At 41.1% G+C, this 23,116-nt stretch overlaps 1 protein-coding gene across 7 annotated transcripts in view; it reads left to right on the top strand.

The window, feature by feature from the left end:
* LOC111972783 (aspartyl/asparaginyl beta-hydroxylase) overlaps positions 1-23,116 on the top strand; it is a 57,325-nt gene that overhangs the window by 26,422 nt on the left and 7,787 nt on the right. For 3 of the 7 annotated variants that reach the window (XM_023999858.2, XM_023999857.2, XM_023999861.2), the window contains 9 exons: positions 15,243-15,311; positions 18,313-18,342; positions 18,439-18,480; positions 19,425-19,466; positions 21,701-21,733; positions 21,814-21,846; positions 22,003-22,038; positions 22,168-22,221; positions 22,344-22,499. In XM_023999858.2, coding sequence (XP_023855626.1) covers positions 15,243-15,311; positions 18,313-18,342; positions 18,439-18,480; positions 19,425-19,466; positions 21,701-21,733; positions 21,814-21,846; positions 22,003-22,038; positions 22,168-22,221; positions 22,344-22,499 — 495 coding nt within the window. The remainder of the gene's footprint in view (positions 1-15,242; positions 15,312-18,312; positions 18,343-18,438; positions 18,481-19,424; positions 19,467-21,700; positions 21,734-21,813; positions 21,847-22,002; positions 22,039-22,167; positions 22,222-22,343; positions 22,500-23,116) is intronic. The other 4 variants (XM_070446621.1, XM_023999859.2, XM_023999860.2 and 1 more) reach the window with 3 other exon arrangements.

Genomic DNA, 23,116 nt, shown 5'->3' on the forward strand with positions numbered 1-23,116 from the left:
CTGCGTCCTTTAAAAAAAACATACTATGTCGAAATATGTCACTGTAGCTAATGGTTATTTTTTCCTTTTTTTTTTTGAAAAGTCCAAACCAAAAGGTCTTTCCCAGTGTTAGTTATTTTCCAGAATTATTTTATTCTCCTTTGGGAATAAAATTGTCCTGTTTGTTTGTGCGTGTGTGTTTTAAGACAATTAATTTCTGGTTGACATGACATGACACACTGTGAGAATCAACCTTCTCTGGACTGTGACCCTTGGCTCTGTTTGCGTGTCTGCCAGCGATTTTGAAAACGCCTTTTGACAGACTGTTCAGCAGTCAGGGATCAGAGGTAGAAACTTGTATTGTATCAATCACGTGGTGTTTTGACCTGGAAGCAAAGTATAGTAGACAAAACCACATGCAACACCTCAGTCAAAACTGTTTAATTAGCTTGTGTTAATAAACTGTTGCCTCATTTTGAAGAGCGAGAGAGAAAATAGGAGTTTTAGCTAGTGTGTATCCAACGAAGACCTGAGTTCGGACTCAAGTTGTGCAAGTAGAGAGGCTGGATTAATTTTAACTGTTCAATTTTAAATTAGACTGTTAATCTGTTTTCTCCATCCAGAGGTAGCCAACCTACTCCTCTACAATCCGGCCCAATTCAAGTTTTGAGCCTAAATCCTCTTGTGGTTAGACTGTGAATTTGTATGATGTAAGACAAACTGCAGCTCCTGCAGGCTTTTGCAAGGCACAATGGCATCTCAGTAGTGCATTCGGAAAGTATTCAGACACCTTGAGTTTTTCCATATTTTGTTACGTTACAGTCTTATACTAAAATTGATTAAATTGTTCCCCCCCCCCCCTCAATCTACACATGATAACCCATAATGACAAAGCAAAAACAGGTTTTTAGAAATGTTTCCTAATTTATAATTTCTTTACAAATGGAAATATCATATTTACATAAGTATTCAGACCCTTTACTCAGTACTTTGTTAAAGCACCTTTAGCAGTGATTACAGCCTCGAGTCTCCTTGGGTATGACGCTCCAAGCTTGGCACATCTGTATTTGGGGAATTTCTCCCATTCTTCTCTGGAGATCCTCTCAAGCCCTGTCAGGTTGGATGGGGAATGTTGCTGCACAGCTATTTTCAGGTCTCTCCAGAGATGTTCGATTGGGTTGAAATCCGGGCTCTGGCTGGGCCACTCAAGGACATTCAGAGACTTGTCCCGAAGCCACTCCTGTGTTGTCTTTGCACTTTGATTAGGAAGGTGAACCTTCGCCCCAGTCTGAGTTCCTGAGCGCTCTGAAGCAGGTTTTCATCAAGGGTCTCTGTTCATCTTTGCCTCAATCCTGACTAGTCTCCCAGTCCCTGCCGCTGAAAAACATCCCCACAGCATGATGCTGCCACCACCATGCTTCACTGTAGGGATGGTGCCAGGTTTCCTCCAGACGTGACACTTGGCATTCAGGCCAAAGAGTTCAATCTTGGTTTCATCAGATCAGAGAATGTTGTTTCTCAGTCTGAGGGTCTTTTGGTGCCTTTTGGCAAACTCCAAGCGGGCTGTCGTGTCTTTTACTGATGAGTAGCTTCTGTCTAGCCACTCTACCACAAAGTCCTGATTGTTGGAGTGCTGCAGAGATAGTTGTCCTTCTGGAAGGTTCTCCCATCTGTACAGAGGAACTCTAGAGCTCTGTCAGAGTGACCATCTGGTCCCTGACCGAGGACCTTCTCCCCCGATTGCTCAGTTTGGGCGGTTGGCCAGCTCTAGGAAGAGTCTTGGTGGTTCCAAACTTTTTCCATTTAATGGAGGTCCTTTGTTCTTGGGGACCTTCAATGCTGCAGACATTTTTTGGTACCCTTCCCCAGATTTGTGCCTTGACACAATCCCTTCTCGGAGCTCTACAGACTATTCCAACCTTATGGCTTGGATGATCAGTGGAAACAGGATGCACCTGAGCTCAATTTCAAGTCTCATAGCAAAGGGTCTGAATACATATGTAAATGGGTATCTGTCCTTTTTTGTATATTTCTAAAAAGCTGTTTTCGCTTTGTCATTATGGGGTATTGTGTAGATTGCTGAGGATCTTTTTTGTATTCAATAAAATTAATGAGACTAACGTAACAAAATGTGAAAAGGTCAAGGGGCCTGAATACTTTCCGAAGGCACTGTGTGTGTAGATAGATAGTTTGGTTACATTTGGGTCTCATTGCTTGTGTTATGAAAGACAAGGAACTAGGCAGCGCGTTTGATTAACTTAGTTGTTTTCAGAGACTGAGGTTGACTTTGGAGTGATGATGTACTCTGGAATAGCATGATCAATTCTTCTTGATTTAACACACGCTTATTCACCTTTCTATTTGTCCTCTGAAAAATTGTCAGGGGAGAAGATTGGAGGTTCCTGTTCCAGAAACAGAAAAGCCAACCTACTTATTTTAATGGTTGTGAGTAGGGATGCACGATATATCGGTGAACATATCGGACGATATTAGCTAAAAATGCCAACATGTCAAAGCTGACGTGCATACCTATATAACGTAGGGACATGACGTAATAACCCCACGTAAAATGTTGCGCTACACGTGCAACACAGCATTCCTAACCTGGCCCACAATGTCTGCTGTGTGGATCAAACAGTCGAGCAGTCATTTGAAAGAGTAATAAAATTTCAGCGAGACAACTTAAAGGCGAAATCCATTAACGCCAAGATAATGGAATTCATTGCCCTTGACAATCAACCGTTCTCTGTTGTGGGTGATGTTGGCTTTCACCGACTGATCGAGCACCGGTGCAAATGTTACCCTACCAGAGTTACCCAATAATAGCGTCACTGCTATTAGCTTCACGACATACTATGGAACGCCATTTGGGTCTTTGCGTGTCAAAAAAGATAAACGCCAAATAACACTATTTGATGAGTCAAATAACACAGTTCTATTATAGAATGTTGTGTGTTCTGTATTTGCACGTGCAAGCCAAGCGCCACCACTACTATCAGTAGCACTGTCAAAGCTGTACAAAGTCTGCAAACACCGGCCACGAACGATGTGCTTACAATACAGCGTTGGTAATAAATCATTATTTGTTTGACTGAAACTTCTGGGGTAGCTAGCTTTAGCTTGGTACCTAGCTAGCACCAATACAACCAGCCTGAAAACAATGATCAGTTGAAACTGCAGTCATTTTCATTATTCTTTGCAATGATTTAGGAATCCTTGTAAGTATTAGCTAGGTACCCACTTGTTGTTCACCAATTGAAATTGAACTTCAGTTCATGAAAATAAATAGCTAGCCAGCTACTTCACCCTGTTGCCCAAAGCTAACGTTATAAGCAGCCAGCTAGCTTCATCTGGCTAGTGACACTCGACTGGACTGGGTTATGTGTTGTGAAGCTAGCCACAATAAGGATTAGGCACAATAGTGGGAATTGCGGTTTGCCTTCAAAATAAAGGTACCTCTTTTGAAAGTGATGCAGGAGGTTTATTGGTGGAATCATGCCATATTTAGGCTAGATAATGTTAAGCAATGAAACGGGGTATCAGTCTACTCAGTGAAACCACAGAACACAACTGAAGAGTTTACGTAAATATTAGCATTGTAGCTCTTATCGCGGGACTGTGACTGGGGAGGTGATTTCACACAGTCTGCCTATTGTGTGTATTGACAGTCATATTGCATATTGCACTTTACATAAGGATTGGGATCAATGAAATGGGGGATCAGTCTACTCAATACCCAAGATTTTCTCCCAACGTCGCCCTCAGATATATCAGACTCAAACATCCACGCAGTATTGGTTTTCCTCGGGAATAGTGTTCCATTGGACAACTTCCGGCGCCGATAGAGATGGCAGCCTCGCTTCGCGTTCCTTGGAAAATATGCAGTATTTTGTTTTTTTTACGTGTTATTTCTTACATCGGTACCCCGGGTAATCTTAGGTTTCATTACATACAGTCGGGAGGAACTACTGAATATACGATTAACGTCAACTCACCATCGTTCCTACCAGGAATATGACTTTCCCGAAACGGATCCAGTGTATTGCCTTCCACACAATACAATGGATCAGATCCCAGCCGGCGACCCTGGGCGACGCCGAAAAAGGGGAAAACGTGGCGGTCTCGTGGTCAGGCTTCGGAGACGGGGCACATCGCGCTCCACTCCCTAGCATACTACTCGCCAATGTCCAGTCTCTTGACAATAAGGTTGATGAAATCCGAGCAGGGTAGCATTCCAGAGAGACATCAGGGATTGCAACGTGCTCTGCTTCACGGAAACATGGCTAACTCAAGGGACGCTAACGGAGTCGGTGCAGCCAGCTGGTTCTCCATGCATCGCGCCGACAGAAACAACATCTTTCCGGTAAGAAGAGGGGCGGGGGGTATGCCTTATGATTAACGAGAAGTGGTGGACCATCATAATAACACACAAGAACTCAAGTCGTTCTGTTCACCTGATCTAGAACTCCTCACAATCACAATGTCGACCGCATTATCTACCAAGGAATTCTCGTCAATCATAATCACAGCCGTATACATTCCCCCCCAAGCAGACACATCGATGGCCCTGAACGAACCTTATCTGACTCTTTGTAAACTGGAAACCACACACCCTGAGGCTGCATTCATCGTAGCTGGGATTTTAACAAGGCTAATCTAAAAACAAAACTCCCTAAATTCTATCAGCATATCGATTGTGCTACCAGGGCTGGAAAAACACTGGACCATTGCTACACTAATTTCCGCGACGCTTACAAGGCCCTCCCCCGCCCCCCTTTCGAAAAGCTGACCACGACTCCATTTTGTTGATTCCTGCCTACAAACAGAAACTCAAACAACAAGCTCCCGCGCTCAGGTCTGTTCAACGCTGGTCCGACCAACTGAATCCACGCTTCAAGACTGCTTCGATCACGCGGATTGGAATATGTTCCGCACGCGTCCAACAACAATATTGACGAATATGCTGATTCGGGTGAGCGAGTCATTAGGAAGTGCATTGACGATGTCGTACCCACAGCAACGATAAAAACATTCCCAAACCAGAAACCGTGGATTGACGGCAGCATTCGCGTGAAACTGAAAGCGCGAACCACTGCTTTTAACCAGGCAAGGTGACCGGAAGCATGACCGAATACAAACAGTGTAGCTATTCTCTCCGCAAGGCAATCAAACAGGCTAAGTCTCAGTACAGAGACAAAATCGAGTCGAAATTCAACAGCTCAGACACAAGAGGTATGTGGCAGGGTCTACAGTCAATCACGGATTACAAAAAGAAAACCAGCCCCGTCGAGGACCAGGATTGTCTTGCTCCCAGACAGGCTAAACAACTTTTTTGCCCGCTTTAGGACAACACAGTGCCACTGACACGGCCCCCTACCAAAACCTGCGGGCTCTCCTTCACTGCAGCCGAGGTGAGTAAACATTTAAACGTGTTAACCCTCGCAAGGCTGCAGGCCCAGACGGCATTCCCAGCCGCGTCCTCAGAGCATGCGCAGACCAGCTGGCTGGTGTGTTTACGGACATATTCAATCAATCCTTATCCAGTCTGCTGTTCCCACATGCTTCAAGAGGGCCACCATTGTTCCTGTTCCCAAGAAAGCTAAGGTAACTGAGCTAAACGACTATCGCCCCGTAGCACTCACTTCCGTCATCATGAAGTGCTTTGAGAGACTAGTCAAGGACCATATCACCTCCACCCTACCGGACACCCTAGACCCACTCCAATTTGCTTACCGACCCAATAGGTCCACAGACGACGCAATCGCAACCACACTGCACACTGCCCTAACCCATCTGGACAAGAGGAATACCCATGTGAGAATGCTGTTCATCGATTACAGCTCAGCATTTAACACCATAGTACCCTCCAAACTCGTCATCAAGCTCGAGACCTGGGTCTCGACCCCGCCCTGTGCAACTGGGTCCTGGACTCCTGACGGGCCGCCCCAGGTGGTGAGGGTAGGTAACAACATCTCCACCCCGCTGATCCTCAACACTGGGGCCCACAAGGGTGCGTTCTGAGCCCTCTCCTGTACTCCCTGTTCACCCACGACTGCGTGGCCATGCACGCCTCCAACTCGATCATCAAGTTTGCGGATGACACTACAGTGGTAGGCTGATCACCAACAACGACGAGACGGCCTACAGGGAGGAGGTGAGGGCCCTCGGAGTGTGGTGTCAGGAAAATAACCTCATACTCAACGTCAACAAAACAAAGGAGATGATGTGGACTTCAGGAAACAGCAGAGGGAGCACCCCCCTATCCACATCGACGGGTCAGTAGTGGAGAAGGTGGAAAGTTTTAAGTTCCTCGGTGTACACATCACGGACAAACTGAATTGGTCCACCCACACAGACAGCGTTGTGAAGAAGGCGCAGCAGCGCCTCTTCAACCTCAGGAGGCTGAAGAAATTCGGCTTGTCACCAAAAGCACTCACAAACTTCTACAGATGCACAATCGAGAGCATCCTGTCGGGCTGTATCACCGCCTGGTACGGCAACTGCTCCGCCCACAACCGTAAGGCTCTCCAGAGGGTAGTGAGGTCTGCAGAACGCATCACCAGGGGCAAACTACCTGCCCTCCAGGACACCTACACCACCCGATGTCACAGGAAGGCCATAAAGATCATCAAGGACAACAACCACCCAAGCCACTGCCTGTTCACCCCGCTATCATCCAGAAGGCGAGGTCAGTACAGGTGCATCAAAGCAGGGACCGAGAGACTGAAAAACAGCTTCTATCTCAAGGCCATCAGACTGTTAAACAGCCACCACTAACATTTAGGCCGCTGCCAACATACTGACTCAACTCCAGCCACTTTAAAAATGGGAATTGATGGAAATTATGTAAAAATGTACCACTAGCCACTTTAAGCAATCCACTTAATACAATGTTTACATACCCTACATTACCCATCTCAATGTATATACTGTACTCTATATCATCTACTGCATCTTGCCATCTTTATGCAATACATGTACCACTAGCCACTTTAAAACTATGCCACTTTATGTTTACATACCCTACAGTACTCATCTATATGTATATACCGTACTCTATACCATTCTACTGCATCTGCCATGCCGTTCTGTACCACCACTCATCCATATATCTTTATGTACATATTCTTTATCCCTTCACACTTGTGTGTGTGTGTAAGGTAGTAGCGTGGAATTGTTAGGTTAGATTACTGTTGGTTATTACTGCATTGTCGGAACTAGAAGCACAAGCATTTCGCTACACTCGCATTAACATCTGCTAACCATGTGTATGTGACTAATAAAATTTGATTTGATTTGATTTGATTGAATTGACCAACTAACTCTCATAGTCTCCAAGATGGCAGACTGAACACAGCTGTTTAGACCACCTCAAGATTAAAACGTAATATTCAATGTCGGTAAGTTAGACTAAATATTAGCACTACACAATCTGGTGGATAATAACCTTCAATCTGGATAACACAAAACAAATCATATGACTAGAGAAATGTATCGACAAATATTACGAAAACAAGCAACACCCAAACATGACGGAGTGTAAGACGGGAACTTATTTCAAAACGAAAAGGTGACTCTTCTACAGACAGACAATTTAATATTTTCACCAGCGGGAATTGGAAAGGATCGAAACCGATCTGTTAAAATCAATAAATGACAAACTGGGTATACTTGAACTAGTCAGTAAGGATATAAATGAGTTAAAGGCTAGCCTCGAGATGAGTGACGAAAAAGCTGGGACATTGGAGAAAGACAAACAATCTAAAAGGGACAGTCAATAAGATTCAAACCGAAGTTAATGAACTTAAAAAGGAGAACATCGTTCTGAGAGAAGCCTTACTTGACATACAGACTAGATCCATTAGAGAACCTGGTACTTACAGGTGTCCAAGAGAAGCAAGTAGAAGTTCCTGAATCTGTAGTTAGAGTTCCTCCTTACAGCACTTCAGATCCCAAGAGAAGCTATCAACAAAATCCAACTCGAACGTGTACACCGCTTCGGGCAGAGGTATGAATGCCCAATCGTTGCCAAATTTGCTTTCTTTAAAGATAAAATAATGGTTAAAAGCCTGGGTAAAAGACTTGCTGGCACGAATATAGGCACGAATGACCAGTTCCTGAAGGAAATTGCAGAACGGCGTAAAGTGCTGTATCCAATTTAAGGAAAATAGGTTGAAAGGGAAATGCGTAGCTAACGTGGTTGATAAACTGTACATTGATAACCAGTGGATGAGACAAAGACCCATGACTATTTTAAAAATGACAAAGTTCTCAGAGAAGGGAAATAATGAAACACACAATTCTAGCCCAGTTATGGATTGTAATAATACAACAAAATATAGTTTTTCTATCTATCTTCAGATATAACTAATTGGAACACAAAAGCACTAATTCAACATGGTGGAGATAAAAACTCAGTTATTAGCAGGCACAGTATGTGTGGATGGATGGTGTGTGTTTTTCGGTGTTTGGGAAAGTGTGGTATTGAGTGAGAAAGTAAATGGTCGCATATCCCAGAACCAATGTATTTCTGTGAGCTTGGCTTTCAATGTTGTGCAGATGAGGGATATACATTTATTTATTGTCCTATTATGGTGGAACAGCGTTTAAAAAAAAATATTATACATCTAATTTATTTATTGTCCTATCATCGGAACTAAAAAAATTTCAATAAATTATACATCTTATTTATTTATGGTCCTATATTGATGGAACGGTCCACAACTCTATACCCTAGACACCCACCTGAACGACCCAGATACTAAGGAGAAGTCACAATCTGTTTTATGGGCCTGCTGTAAGCGGCCTGTATGCAGCCAAAATGCGGTCAGAGACCTTCTTGGASCAGCACCGCTCCCTCAAGATTCTGAGCCTACCTGGCAAGGTTGGTCCTGCAAAGCCTCCTGATGGGAGAGCATAATATACAGGGAAATTCTCAAAGCTGCTAATGAAAACCTTGACGACCTTGTACCTAGCCGGTGGGGATTCCGATGTGGTGCCCCCACCCAGGCAGTAGCAGTGCTGGCAACACTAGCTGCAGTAACCCATGGGGAGGGGGTCACACTCGGACATTCAGAGAGGGGGCATATCATATTATTGTGGCCCTGGTGGCACAAAATCAAAGGTCTGACTGCACGGAGATGCTTGGGAATATGGTCACTACGGGGGACCATGTGTGCGTTTCAGGGGAAGGGGGTATATCTGACCTCCATCATCTAGGACGTGACAATGGTTAATCAAATCTCCCAATTTCTGCCCATTTTTTTGCGCAGTTTTGCAGGCCTTCTCATACAGCTGCAACTGTATATGCATTCGTAAATCAAGACCTTTCTCGAGTTGGGCTCTGGGATGATGCAGCTGTTGAGAATCTGAGTCTGTGGTTGTTGTGGGGGAAAGGTATTGAGAGTGTATGTGGAAGAGGTTCCTTTGTTCTCCTGTGAATGTCTCTCTCTATACTGCATGGCCATGAGGAGAGAGACTCCTCTAGGAATTTATTACCTGCGATAAAACAGCCTGGGTGTAGGGGGAAGAGGTGGTGAGAGAGCAAGAGAGGGGGATGGTGCTCGCTGTACCCAAAGAGGGCTATGTCATGACAAGGTGTATCCCACAACTGTTGCGAGGGAGTGAAAGACGTTAGGGACAATATAGGATGATTCACAATAATTGTTTGCTAATATAATAATTGCTTGCCATAATGTAATTTTGGTAATGGTGGGACTGGTGTGAGGTCAAAATCCTTTGCATAAATTGCCTACATTACTACAAATATTAATAGCTAATTATATATAATACAAAATCGAGGTGAGGGCAATGGAAATGTATTTGGCGGTTGATCTGCTTCTGTTCTTTTCAAAGAATGTGTCCCGGTCTCTCCGGGGCTATGGGATCCGGGGGGGTTGGGGGTGGTCTGCCGGGCATTGGGATGAGAACCCAACTCGGGATGAGGAGGGCTTTTAGCAGGTGGAATAGTGGGGACCTATTCGGAGGTTTACTTAGTAGCAATGCAAATATCATGGTACAGTTATACAGACACTCAATCATCATATTACTTTTTAATGGTACTTTTACAAACCATATATTTTGAAAAATAGATTTGAAACCTTTGTCTCATTATGGTAAGTGGTGAGATAAGTATAACCAGTTGTAATTGTAATGTCTTAGCAGAAAATAAGACGATCAGTATTTACCTGGCTAAAAGAGAAGGAATGTAATATCTGTTTACAGGAAACTCAATTCAACAATTTTAGATTAAGTTTTGTGGAAAAAGGACTGGGGGACTAAATATATTTCTCCCATGGGCAAAGAAATTCAAAAGGGGTGATGATATTAATTAAGAGTAATTTAAATCCAAATGTGCAAATTGTCCGAACAGATCATCAAGGTAGATGGATTATTTGAAATATGTTATTGGACAATAAACATATGGCTTATTAACCTATACGGTCCAAATAATGATGATCCAAGCTTCTTTGAAAGTATATATAAGAATTTACCAACTCTACAAGCAACAATTATTATGGTGGGGGATTTCAATACGGTTTTAAATACCTCTATGGACCGTAATGTTAATCACACTACAAACTATCATCCTCAGGCACTTAAAGAAATCATGAATGCCATGGATATATTGGAATTAGTGGATGTATGGAGGCTTAAATACCCTGACCTAGTGAAATATACATGGCGGAGGCTTAATCAAGCTAGTCATCTTGATTACTTTGTCATTCTCTCTAGCACCAAAAGTTTAAAAAGTGTTGATGGGGGACAGAATGCGGTCGGACCATCATCACAATTGGCGTATACATTACTCTTACTGAATTTCCACATGGCGAGGATATTGGAAATTTAATCAAAGCCTATTGGATGATAACTTGTTTATAACTAGGACAGAAGAATTTATAACGGATTTTTCCGACATAACATAGGTACAGCAGATCCCCTTATTGTATGGGACACTTTTAAATATGCCTTTAGAGGCCATGGAATTCAGTATTCATCTATGAAACAAAAGTAATTTAGATCAAGAGTCCATATTAACAAAGGAAATATCATGTCTAACAGAACAGATAGATGGCAATACAAACTGTACCATAGAGGCTCCGTATAAGTTAGAGGAAAAACAAAAAGAAATGGAGGAACTTATTCAAGAATGATCCAGTGTAATATATTATAAAAAATAAAGCAAACTGGATGGAATATGGGGAAAATGCACCAAATTCTTTTTTAATCTTTAACAATCTTCAATAGAAATGCTACCCCAAAAAATGTATTAAAACTTGTTACAAATGGAGTAARGCATGATTCACTGAATTATATTTTGAAAGAGGAAGTAAAGTACTTAAAGAATATGTTTTCGTTTCAGTCTCCTCCATCTCCACTAACCGAAGCTAATTGTATGGAATTTTTTCCTATTAATAATGTAAAATTCACATGAGTCTTTCTGTACAGATGTTAAGGCCAAATTACAGAGGAACTTCTTGATGCAATTAAAGCCTTTAAGGCTGGGAAAACTCCAGGGATGGAAGTATATCAAACTTTTTTTGATATACTCAGGACCATTATTAGCATGTTTTAATTACTCCTATATAAACAGTAGATTATCGGACACGCAACAAGGTCCGATTTTCATTATTACTGAAACAGGATCCAAGTGGTGTGTGTATATAAATATCCAGTCCATTTAAAAAATTGAAGGCCTCTTACACTTCAGTGTTGTGATGCAAATTTTCTAGCTAAATGCTTTGCGCATAGAATTAAAAAGGTATTGTCAGATATGATTCATCCTAATCACAGGTTTTTTACATGGACGATACATTGGAGATAATATAAGACAAGTACTGGAAACAATAGAATACTATGAAATATCGGGGACACCAGGCCTGGTTTTCATAGCTGATTTTGAAAAGGCTTTTGATAAAGTACGACTTGAGTTTATATATAAATGTCTAGAATATTTGAATTTTGTAGAATCTCTTATAAAATGGGTTAGTCATGTATAGTAACTCTATGTGTAAAATAGTAAATAATGGCTACATCTCAAAGTTTTAAACTGTCTAGAAGAGTAAAACAAGGTTGTCCACTATCGGCATTGCTTATGGTTTTGCTTACACCTGCTTTTTAAATTATATGAACAAAAAAATATAATATTTTATTTGGAATGGCAAGCCAGACAAAAMTAAAAGGGCCTACTTATATAACGAATATGAATTTGGAGGGCAGAAATGATTAAATATTAAAGCATTAGACCTCTCACTAAAGACATCAGTCATACAAAAAGTATACTTAAATCTGACATGGTTCTCTAGTAAATTAGTAAGTATGTCTCACCCCATGTTCAACAATGACCTTTTTCCCTTTATTCAGATTACAACTGCTCACTTTCGGTTATTTGAAAATGAAATTTTTAAACAAGCCTTAGAAAGTTGTCACACATGCAGCTAACACAGACATATGGAAATGTCTGCTCTACCCAAAATGTGAGGTTATCTTTCATTCATTCATGAATAAAATCATCAGCCATATTTTTGGAGACGTTGAGTTTAGATTCTACATCAGACCACATTTCTCTGGGGCGTGGACAATGGTCCGAGGTATGTCGATTTGAACATTGTTTGAGGAAATACACTATTTTTAATGACCCCCAAAAACCATTCATGTTGACACCAATGGAGACAAAAGCAAAAATTGTTTGCATTCAGGACAACTTCGCATTCTTAGGTGTAATTCCTGAATAATACTTTAAAGATTTTGGGTTAGCGGACGAACAGGGTGGCTATTGTAAAGCTACTTGTTTGAGTAGTTGGTTAAGGGTAGAGCTTACAATTGTCTTACCTTGTGAGTAGTTTATAAGATACGTGGTCAAATTTGCTCACATAACTGCATTGTTGTTTATGCCACTGTTTTCACACGCATTGTATTGCTAACTACTGTGCTACATCTTTAGTCCCTTCCTAAAGCAAAGGGGACTGGTAGCTACACTAGGTATTCCTGGAAGTTTTTCTAACAGGCCAACTATCAACCATGGCTGTAATTTATTGTGAAGTAGCACTAATGGCCCATTCTTACTGACAGAGCCAGTGTAACTGAGTCAGGTTCACAGGCCTCCTTGCTCGCACACCCTTTTTCAGTTCTGCCCACACAAGAAAAATTGGTACCTCCGCACTGATAAGTGCTGCCACAAACTCTGGGAGCATTCATTACAACTGCAGAAGCATTCATTAGTGTGTGGGTATCTGTCTATCTTTCATTTGTGTACTTTTTGTACCCTGCAAGTCACTGAATGTGTGTACACTACTTTAAAACGAGTTACAATGCAATATAAGAGCAACGACTAGCATATTTGTGTGTATTTTTTACTTTGCTACAAACATTTACATCATCCTACCATTTTCTAACATACAAGTGGTAATGTCATAATAATGTCAAAAGATAATGACAGAAAAAACAATATCTGACTAGAGACGTGAAGTATGATCATTTGCTTAAAGTGGGGGTTTTTTCTTCTCCGTTTGAAAATGAAACAGAGATATTTGTGTTAGTATAAGGTGTTTCTCAGTGAATTGAAATGTCTGTAAAATACCTATCTTAAATACAGATTTAAATACGAGCGCTATAGACTCAATTGTTAACTGTCAACTGTGTGTTATCAGTTCTCGATTTCCACTTATATGCTAGTTAAATAATATTTATTGTGTTAGCTAGCTATTGTAGGTTTTTTTGTGTGTGATGACAATAAGATTGGTCCTTTAGAGAGAGAAATGTATCTGCAGTAAAACCTGAGCACCTCTTTGCATATTATGTGAAAAGCCTTATGAAACCAGGCTGTACATATATTTTTTTCGTAGATACTAGATTATGCCTTTTTAGTGAGAGGGTGACACTCTCCGGGTGGAACAACCTACCAACTCTTTTTAGAGCACTGTTATTGCCATTTACCAGTTGTAAATCCTACCTGTACTGTGTTTTATTGCTGTAAAGGTATTATTTAGAAATTGGATAACAGAAAAAAAGACAATCTTTGTGTTTGAAACAGCTGAGGTGTATTTTCATAATTATATGTTGGCCTTTTCTTGATTTGGTGAAGCATACATCTTATCAGGTGCTGGTAGGACTGCTGAAACACCAATTTCAAGTTATTTGTTGAGTCATATCATTTCTGACTTATTTTTTGGTCCAAAAATGCAATGATACCTGATAAGGAAAGCTTGTGTCATCAATGTAAAGCCTCTGATTATTAAAGTTCACTTCTCAAATTGGCGTGTGCTCCTTCAATAGCAATAACTACTTTATCTATAGCAACTTTCATACAAAATGTTGTAGCCCAACCCCAGCGTGTTTCATCTTCAAGCATGTAGTACATATTTTGTTCTTTACATTAGGAATAGTGCCCTATTTGCTCAGATTGCCACTAGCCCTGATATGTGATTGATAAACTGTCAATGTTGACATTGCTTAGGGCATGGCCAGGACTGTCAAAGGATCCCCTTAAAATAACCAAACAGGGTAGGAGGGGGTTAATAGTTCAGGATGTCATATCCATCTGTGTGACTAATGGCCCATGGAAGTGTTCCCATACCTGCTGGATCAGGCACTGTTACGTCAAAATGTAAACCCAAGTCAGTTGTGCACTGTTGATGACTTCTTTCATTTCCCTTCATCTTTATAGAAACTATTCTTTAATTTATTGGCCTTATGGTTCAAAAAACTAGAGCCCAATCAATATGTTTGTTTGGTTCCGATACAGATTTTTGGGGGAGGGAGACAAAACCATTTTTTTACTGCAGGGAAATAAAAAGTTACATTTTTCTACACTGAATTCTCATAAATTGCCATCCAAAGAGCAATTATCTAATAGCTATGCTTCAGATAATGATTTCTTACATTGTGAGAATAATGACACGTGATGAGAATGACCAAGTGTTCACATAAGAGATTCCCTTTTGTCATCCTATTTATAGAATATCGGTTATCGGGTGATAGTGATATATCGGTACAATATAATATCGGTGAACCAATATATCGGTCGGGCTCTACAAAATACCTAATTCTTTGGTTATTCTCACTTCTTGTAACATTTGAATGTATTTAAATCAATTGTATTCCTGACAGTTGAAATTGATACTCTTGTGAAATAGTTATTGTTTTGTCTGTTTTGCAAATAGACTAGCCGAGATTGGATTTCTAGAGTTGTGTGGTGGTGAGAAATGGCATATTTTTTTTACCTAATGTTTCACGTGCCCACATGAACATTTCCAAACTAACAGGACTGAAGGAGAGGCCGGTTTCTGTGTTGCTGAGGGAAGCCAAGGAGGAATCTGCTGTGAAAGAACCAGGTAAGACCACTCCTTCTTGAGTGATTGTTTTTCAGGAATTTCGTGCAAGGACCAAATTTAGTGTCCATTCATATTGCATAAAGGAAGGTATTATCTTACTTACACAAACATACTCGTCTTACCCCAAAAACACAGATGCATAATGTGATTTGTTCCATCTTGCCTTACCAAGAGACAATGAGGATGTGATACTACATTGAAAAAATTACCGTGATGTCAAAGATGCCTGTGTACATATCCTCACCAGATTTTTATTTTTTTCGAGGACAGGTTAGAGTGGGTGTAACTCTCACTCAACTGAAGCCCTCTGGGCTTATTTGTTAACAGAAAATGTATTTGTCCTGTCCTACAGCTACAGTACCAGTCAAAAGTTTGGACACACCTACTCATTGAAGGGGTTTCCTTGATTTGTACTATTTTCAACATTGTAGAATAATAATAAAGACATCAAAATGATGAAATAACACATATGGAATCATGTAGTAACCAAAAAAGTGATAAACATTTTTTGTATTTTTATTGATTCTTCAAAGTAGCCACCCTTTGTCTTGATGACAGCTTTGTACACTCTTGGCATTCTCTCAACCAACCAATCTTTCCAACAGTCTTTAAGAAGTTCCCACATGTGAAGCACTTGTTGGCTGCTTTTCATTCACTCTGCAGTCCAACTCATCCCAAACCATCTCAATTGGGTTGAGGTCGGGTGATTGTGGAGGCCAAGTCATCTGATGCAGCACTCCATCACTCTCCTTGGTCAAATAGCCCTTACACAGCCTGGAGGTGTGTTGGGTCATTGTCCTGTTGAAAAGCAAATGATAGTACCACTAACCGCAAACCAGATGGGATGGAGCATCGCTGCAAAATGCTGTGGTAGCCATGCTGGTTAAGTGTGCCTTGAATTCTAAATAAATCACAGACCGTGTCACCAGCAAAGCACACCCACACCATCACACCTCCTCCATGCTTCAGGTGGGAACTACACGGGGAGATCATCCATTCACCTACTCTGCATCTCACAAAAACAAGGCGGTTGGAACCAAAAATTTGGACTCATCAGACCAAATGACAGATTTCCACTGGTCTAATGTCCATTGGTCGTGTTTCTTGGCATTTCTTATTGGTGTACTTTAGTAATGGTTTCTTTGCAGCAATTCGACCATGAATGCCTGATTTCACGCAGTCTCTGAACAGTTGTTGAGATGTGTCTGTTACTTGAACTCAGTGAAGCATTTATTTGGACTGCAATTTCTGAGGGTGTTAACTCGAATGAACTTATCCTCTGCAGCAGTGGTAACTCTGGATCTTCCTTTTCTGTGGTGGTCCTCATGAGAGCGAGTTTCATTATAGCGCTTGATGGTTTTTGCGACTGCACTTTCAAAGTTCAAGAAAGGTTTCTGGATTGACTGACCATGTCTTAAAGTAATGATGGACTGTCATGTCTCGCTATTGTTATTTTACTGCTGCTCTTTAATTACGTGTTACTTTTATTTCTTATTCTTATCTGTATTTTTTTTCTTAACTGTATTGTTGGTTAGGGGCTTGTAAGTAAGCATTTCACTGTAAGGTCTACACCTGTTCTATTCGACGCATGTGACTAACACAATTTTATTTGATTATTTGAGCTATTCTTGCCATAATATGGACTTGGTCTTTTACCAAATAGGGCTATCTTTTGTATACCACCCCCACCTTGTCACAACACAACTGATTGGCTCAAATGAATTAAGAAGGAAAGAAATTCCACAAATTAACTTTTAACAAGGAACACKTGTTAATTGAAATGTATTGCAGGTGACTACCTCATGAAGCTGGTTGAGAGAATGCCAACGGTGTGCAAAGCTGTCATCAAGGCAAAGGGTGGCTACTTTGAAGAATCTCAAAAATAAAATATATTTTGATTTCTTTAACACTTTTTTGGTTACTACATGATTCCATGTGTATTATTTCATAATTTTGATGTCTTCACTATTATTCTACAATGTTTCGTTACCCAGATAAACATCTTAAAACACCACCTAGTATAGTTGTTGGAAATCCTCATTCAATGTGATGGGCAGAGTTTGCACTGTAGGACCCGTGGAATGACCCACAACCAGGACACATTCTCTAGCATGACGTTGGTGTTTGGTCAGCGACTGTCACAATAGGAAGATATTTGAATGAAGAAACTTATGCATGAACTCCGGCCAGCAGAACCCCATACAACTACAATGACAAATTATGAAGGAGTTGTGCTACACTGCCTGGACATGCAGTACTGTCAACTAGTCTAAAAATGAATGACAAAAATGAATGTAAGCTGTGGTTTGTATCTCAAAGAGAGGGTAAAACTCCCACTTACGACAGATGCTTTTTGACAAACATGTCTTCATAAGGATATAGTCCCTGCCCTAAACGAATGTCCTTGGATTGTAAAATTCAACTTTTGAGCCGAGCCCATTGTTAAGGAAGTAGTCCAGACAACAGAGAGGACTGAGGAAGAAGAGCAGCATCCACCGACCCCATCACAGGAGCTGCAGGCCCCTGAAGGGGAGAGTCTGAATGCTGAGGGAGCTCTAGTCAAATCGGAAGCTACCTCTGAGGAATTTTTTGAGGGGAAACTGGAGGTTAAGGCAGGCTCATTTGAGGCTCTCTCTGAGGCTGCTGTCCAGGTAGAGGAAGGTGAATACCCCTCTTGATAAAACATTGTCTGTCCCAATCCCACCAGGGTACGAATGTAAACATCACCTGCTACATACTGTCATCATGGTTTATATCAACTGCTGCTCCATTTCCTCCATGTGTAGCTAAGCATAGTCCCATCAACATGTCAGTCTGTTGGCATACAGTTTCAGTGGGGAGATATGTGTTTCAGTGGGGAGATATGTGTACTGTGACTCTTCAGACAAATACATTCCATTCACTCTGTTGCTGTGCTTCATTGCAGAATAATGGAATCACAGAATATAATTGGTTTCTGTCCATTTGCAATAGCAATACATGTCCTGTCTGTTCCTTCCAGATGCTGTCCCCACTCCTCCTGATGATGATGGTAAGATGGTATATTTTCTCTTTCCGTCTTAACCATCAGACTGTAACATTCACCAGCCTATCCACTGACCTTTTTTAATGTCGTTACTCATAACAGTTGATGGATCTCAGAACACGGATGTGGAATCTGAAATCCAAGGTTTGTGTGACTCAGACTAATAGTGAATGATAGAGGTAGTCGAGAGCGTGTAGTGCTCTTCTCTCCACTCACCTCAGTCATGTAGCATCGTTGGTCCCGGCCACACAGAGACGGATCAAATGCCTGAAGAAGACATTACACATCCGTTGATCAATAAAAAATTATACTAATTTCAACTTTGGCTGTCTTTTATCTCTGCAAGCTCTCAAAGATTGAACCCATAGAAGAACCATTGGCCCGATCCGTTTTGGATGGATACTAAATCTCTTTGCGGTCGGCACCGGCCTCTTATCCATTCTTTCGTGTAACTCGTTCTTATCATCATGATTTGGAATTCAATAAAAAGCTGCTATTCAGATTCAGAGATCTTATCATAACATTTATTGATTTTTTTGTATTGAGATTGCTCTGCCGCACATGTTATGATAATACCTTTGGAAAGATGCGGGAATTGCTAGGCTCCGTTCATTTAATACCATACCTTTTTAAACCTACTGTGATGGCTCATCCTTCTGAAAGGGCTGGAGAGGTTAAAGCAATGGTAGGACCAGTAACCTGCTTGGCCCAGTGCTCCCTCTCCTATTCCCATAGAAAATGTTTTTTAACTAGGCCCTGGATGTTGCTTTGGGGGCCTTGAGAACCACCCGAAAAGGTAGCAGGAGCCTTTCTGGAAACTGCACAAACTGATACGATCCGCCTGGGAAAAGTAATAATGGGGAAGCACTGGCTTGGCCCACTACCTGCCAATAAAAGCATACTGTAGCTGTCAATGGCCACAACAGCAATAGGCTAAGCACATAACTGCAAACCGGCTTAGTTTGAAATCCCATCAAGCTCAGTTTAACCCTAGTTAAAAAGCTTCTGCTGTACAGTATGGTGTGACTGCTTTCCAAGTTTCAGTATTTATTCTCTCTTCCTCAAGCTTCATGTCAATGTCATTTCAGCTGCTGTCCCTCTCCCCCCGATATCAGATGGTTTTATCCCAGGTATGTTTTACATCTTCTCTTAATGAAATGTGACAACAATTATAAATCACATGCTATGTTATAGCAATGGCTAGCACAACATGTTATAATAAATCACAAAATGGGCTCTTATACATACTCGTAATGTAACCGAGTGGCGCAGCGGTCTAAGTCACTGCATCTCAGTGCAAGAGGCGTCACTACAGTTCCTGGTTCGAATCCAGGCTGTATCACATCCGGCCGAGATTTGCAGACTCGTAGGGCGGCGCACAATTGGCCCAGCGTCATCTGGGTTTGGCTGGGGTAGGCCGTCATTGTAAATAAGAATTTATTATTAACGGACTTGCCTAGTTATATAAAGGTTCAATAAATATATATTTATATACTCATTAGAGATGTGCATCTCTCCCGTTTTAAGATGATTAGATACAGTACCAGTCAAAAGTTTGGACACCTACTCATTCAAGGGTTTTTCTTTATTTTTACTATTTTCTACATTGTAGAATAATAATAAAGACATCAAAACGATGAAATAACACATATGGAATCATGTAGTAACCAAAAAAGTGTTAAACAAATCAAAATATATTTGAGATTCAAATTAGGTCATCGGATGCAGCACTCTCCTTGGTCAAATAGCCCTTACTCAGCCTGGAGGTATATTTTGGGTCATTGTCCTGATGAAAAATAAATTATAGTCCCACTAAGCGCAAAGCAGATGGGATGGCGTATCGCTGCAGAATGCTGTGGTAGCCATGCTGGTTAAGTGTGCCTTGAATTCAAAATAAATCGTGATGGTGTCACCAGCAAAGCACCATCATACCACCTCCTCCATGCTTCACGGTGGGAACCACACATGCGGAGATCATCCAGTCACCTACTCTGCGTCACACAAAGACACGGCAGTTAGAATCAAAAATATCACATTTGGACTCATCAGACCAAAGAATCGATTTCCACCGGTCTAATGTCCATAGCTTGTATTTCTTGACTCACACGCAGTCTTCTCTGAACAGTTGATGTTGAGATGTGTCTGTTACTTAAACTCTGTGGAGCATTTATTTGGGCTGTGTTTTCTGAGGCTGTTAACTCTCTAATGAACTTATCCGCTGCAGCAGAGGTAACTCTGGGTCTTCCTTTCCTGTGGTGGTCCTCATGAGAGCCAGTTTTATCATAGCGCTTGATGGTTTTTGCACCTGCACTTGAAGAAACTTTCAAAGGTCTTGACATTTTCCGTATTGACTGACCTTCATGTCTTAAAGTAATGATGGACTGTTGTTTCTCTTTGCTTATTTGAGCTGTTCTTGCCATAATATGGACTTGGTCTTTTACCAAATAGGGCCATCTTCTGTATACCACCCCTACCTTGTCACAATACAACTGATTGGCTGAAGAAGGAAAGAAATTCAACAGATGAACTTTTAATAAGGCACACATGTTAATTGAAATGACTACCTCATGAAGCTGGTTGAGAGAATGCCAAGAGTGTGGAAAGCTGTCATCGAGGCAAAGGGTGTTGACTTTTGGAATCATGTAGTAACCAAAAAAAAGTGTTAAACAAATCAAAATATATTTTATATTTGAGATTCTTCAAAGTCGACACCCTTTGCCTCAATGACAGCTTTCCACACTCTTGGCATTCTCTCAACCAGCTTGAAGAACTCACATATAAAATATATTTAGAGTTTAACACTTTTTTTTGGTTACTACATGTTTCCAAATGTGTTATTTAATCATTTTGATGTCTTCACTATTATTCTACAATGTAGAAAAAATAAAAACACTGCAATGAGTAGGTGTGTCCAAACTTCTGTCTGGTACTGTATATATTTATGATAATGTTTTGCTCAGAACTTGGGGAGGCCAAAGAAAACCATGGGCCGCCAGTTGTGGAACCCTGGCCTAGGGCTGTTCAGCAATCAAAATGACATGTAGATCAATGACACTCAACACAGTTACGTGCTCAGTTCCACACTGAAGGAGAGGACGCATCAGTTGTCACAAAAGATGACCCATTTTCAGAAGGTAGAAAGAAAGTAATATAAGCAAAACATTTTAGTAACGTTTGAGTCGATTTTCTGACCTCTACATTTGGATCGGTTTGGGGTCAATGGACCGATACGATTGCATCTTAAACATTTTGAATCCAGAGTCGTTACATCCCTACTACTTATCGTACCGGTACCCTTACAAGCTGCTCTGTGTTTTAGCATGATAGTTAAAGTTTTTAAATGTTCTGTCCTGTCTCTCCTTAGATGATAGTAGAGATGAAGCAACACATCCTTATGGTTAGTATGTCTTTGTTTTTTTACCATGTGTCTTTAACTCATTTTTACTTACATGAGTCTGTTTTGCATTTCTTTTTTAGAGGATGAAAACYATGCCATTGACATGAAAGGAGGTGAGATTCAGAATGTTCTGATTATTCATTGGCCAAATAGACTCTTCTACTCTCCTTCCTTGCCTTCTCCTTGGTTAACTGGGCTTAACTGTAACCTTGCACTGAATACTAAGCAGACATTTTTGCACTAAATAAACTGTGGATGTATATTTTCAGAATTGGTTGAGAAGGCACAGCCACAGCAGACAGTAGGTAAGCTACAGTACTGATTCTACATTTAAACGTTTCAATATAACCATTGGTGATAGTGTGTTTATTAGATGTTGTCAATGGTCTGTCTACTTAGTGTATTTATGACGTGTTTATTTGCTTGTCTTGCAGAAGAGTCAAAGCAATACAACGACCAACCAGGCTCCCTGGAGACAAAGGAAACAAGTGTGTTGCTGATGCATGCACACACACAAACACACACACTCTGTCTCACACACAACACACACCAATGGAATATCTTAGATAAGTCCCCAATCTTACATATGGCACTGAAATCTAATCTTTAGTACAACTGCGATACAATGCAGAGGCTGATTCAGTCCCAGAACCGGAGGCTGACGTGGAACCAGAGGTGGAATCTGTTCTGGAACCGGAGGCTGATGTGGAACCAGAGGTGGAATCTGTTCCAGAACTGGAAGCTGAGTTTGTCCCAGAACTGAAAGGTTAGGAGTATAACACGTGTTATACCATAGTCTCAAACCATTGCTTTTTAAAGGAACATTCTCACTTAGAGCTCCTGTGAATAGTGTTGATTTCTTACTGTACGTGCAGTGTACCTGCTCACCTGTACGTGTGGATTGTAGCTGAGGAGCCAGTGGTGGTAGAGGACAAAACACCATAGGGAGATTCAGAACGTCGACACACCAACAACACACACACATTCACGCTTTATTCTCAGTAAACATTTGTGCTGGATGTTTTTTTGGGGTAGTTCCCATAGCTGCTGCAGCACCCCCTGAATGTCAACAAATTTTAAAAAAATGTCACTTGTTGACATTAATGAGTTGGCTGTAAGATGTTTAATAGACGTGTATCACTACATGACTAGGTATCAAAGTCACTCAGTTCCTCTTAAATAAGCCTTGACTGATAAACCGGCTCATCAGCACCCTCTTGTGGTCATTAACTGCAAGGACAATGTTGTGGTGTGAGGAACCCTACCTAGACAGCAGTAGGGGAAAAACCCACTGGTCTGAAGGTGAAGTGTGGAGTGCACTTTAAAAAGCCCCCCAGATCCCTGGCCTATGGCCTGTATCCAATAGGCCTAGTAAATTGTGAC

This window comes from Salvelinus sp. IW2-2015, linkage group LG14 (genome assembly GCF_002910315.2).
Source record: "Salvelinus sp. IW2-2015 linkage group LG14, ASM291031v2, whole genome shotgun sequence".
Lineage (NCBI taxonomy): Eukaryota > Metazoa > Chordata > Actinopteri > Salmoniformes > Salmonidae > Salvelinus > Salvelinus sp. IW2-2015.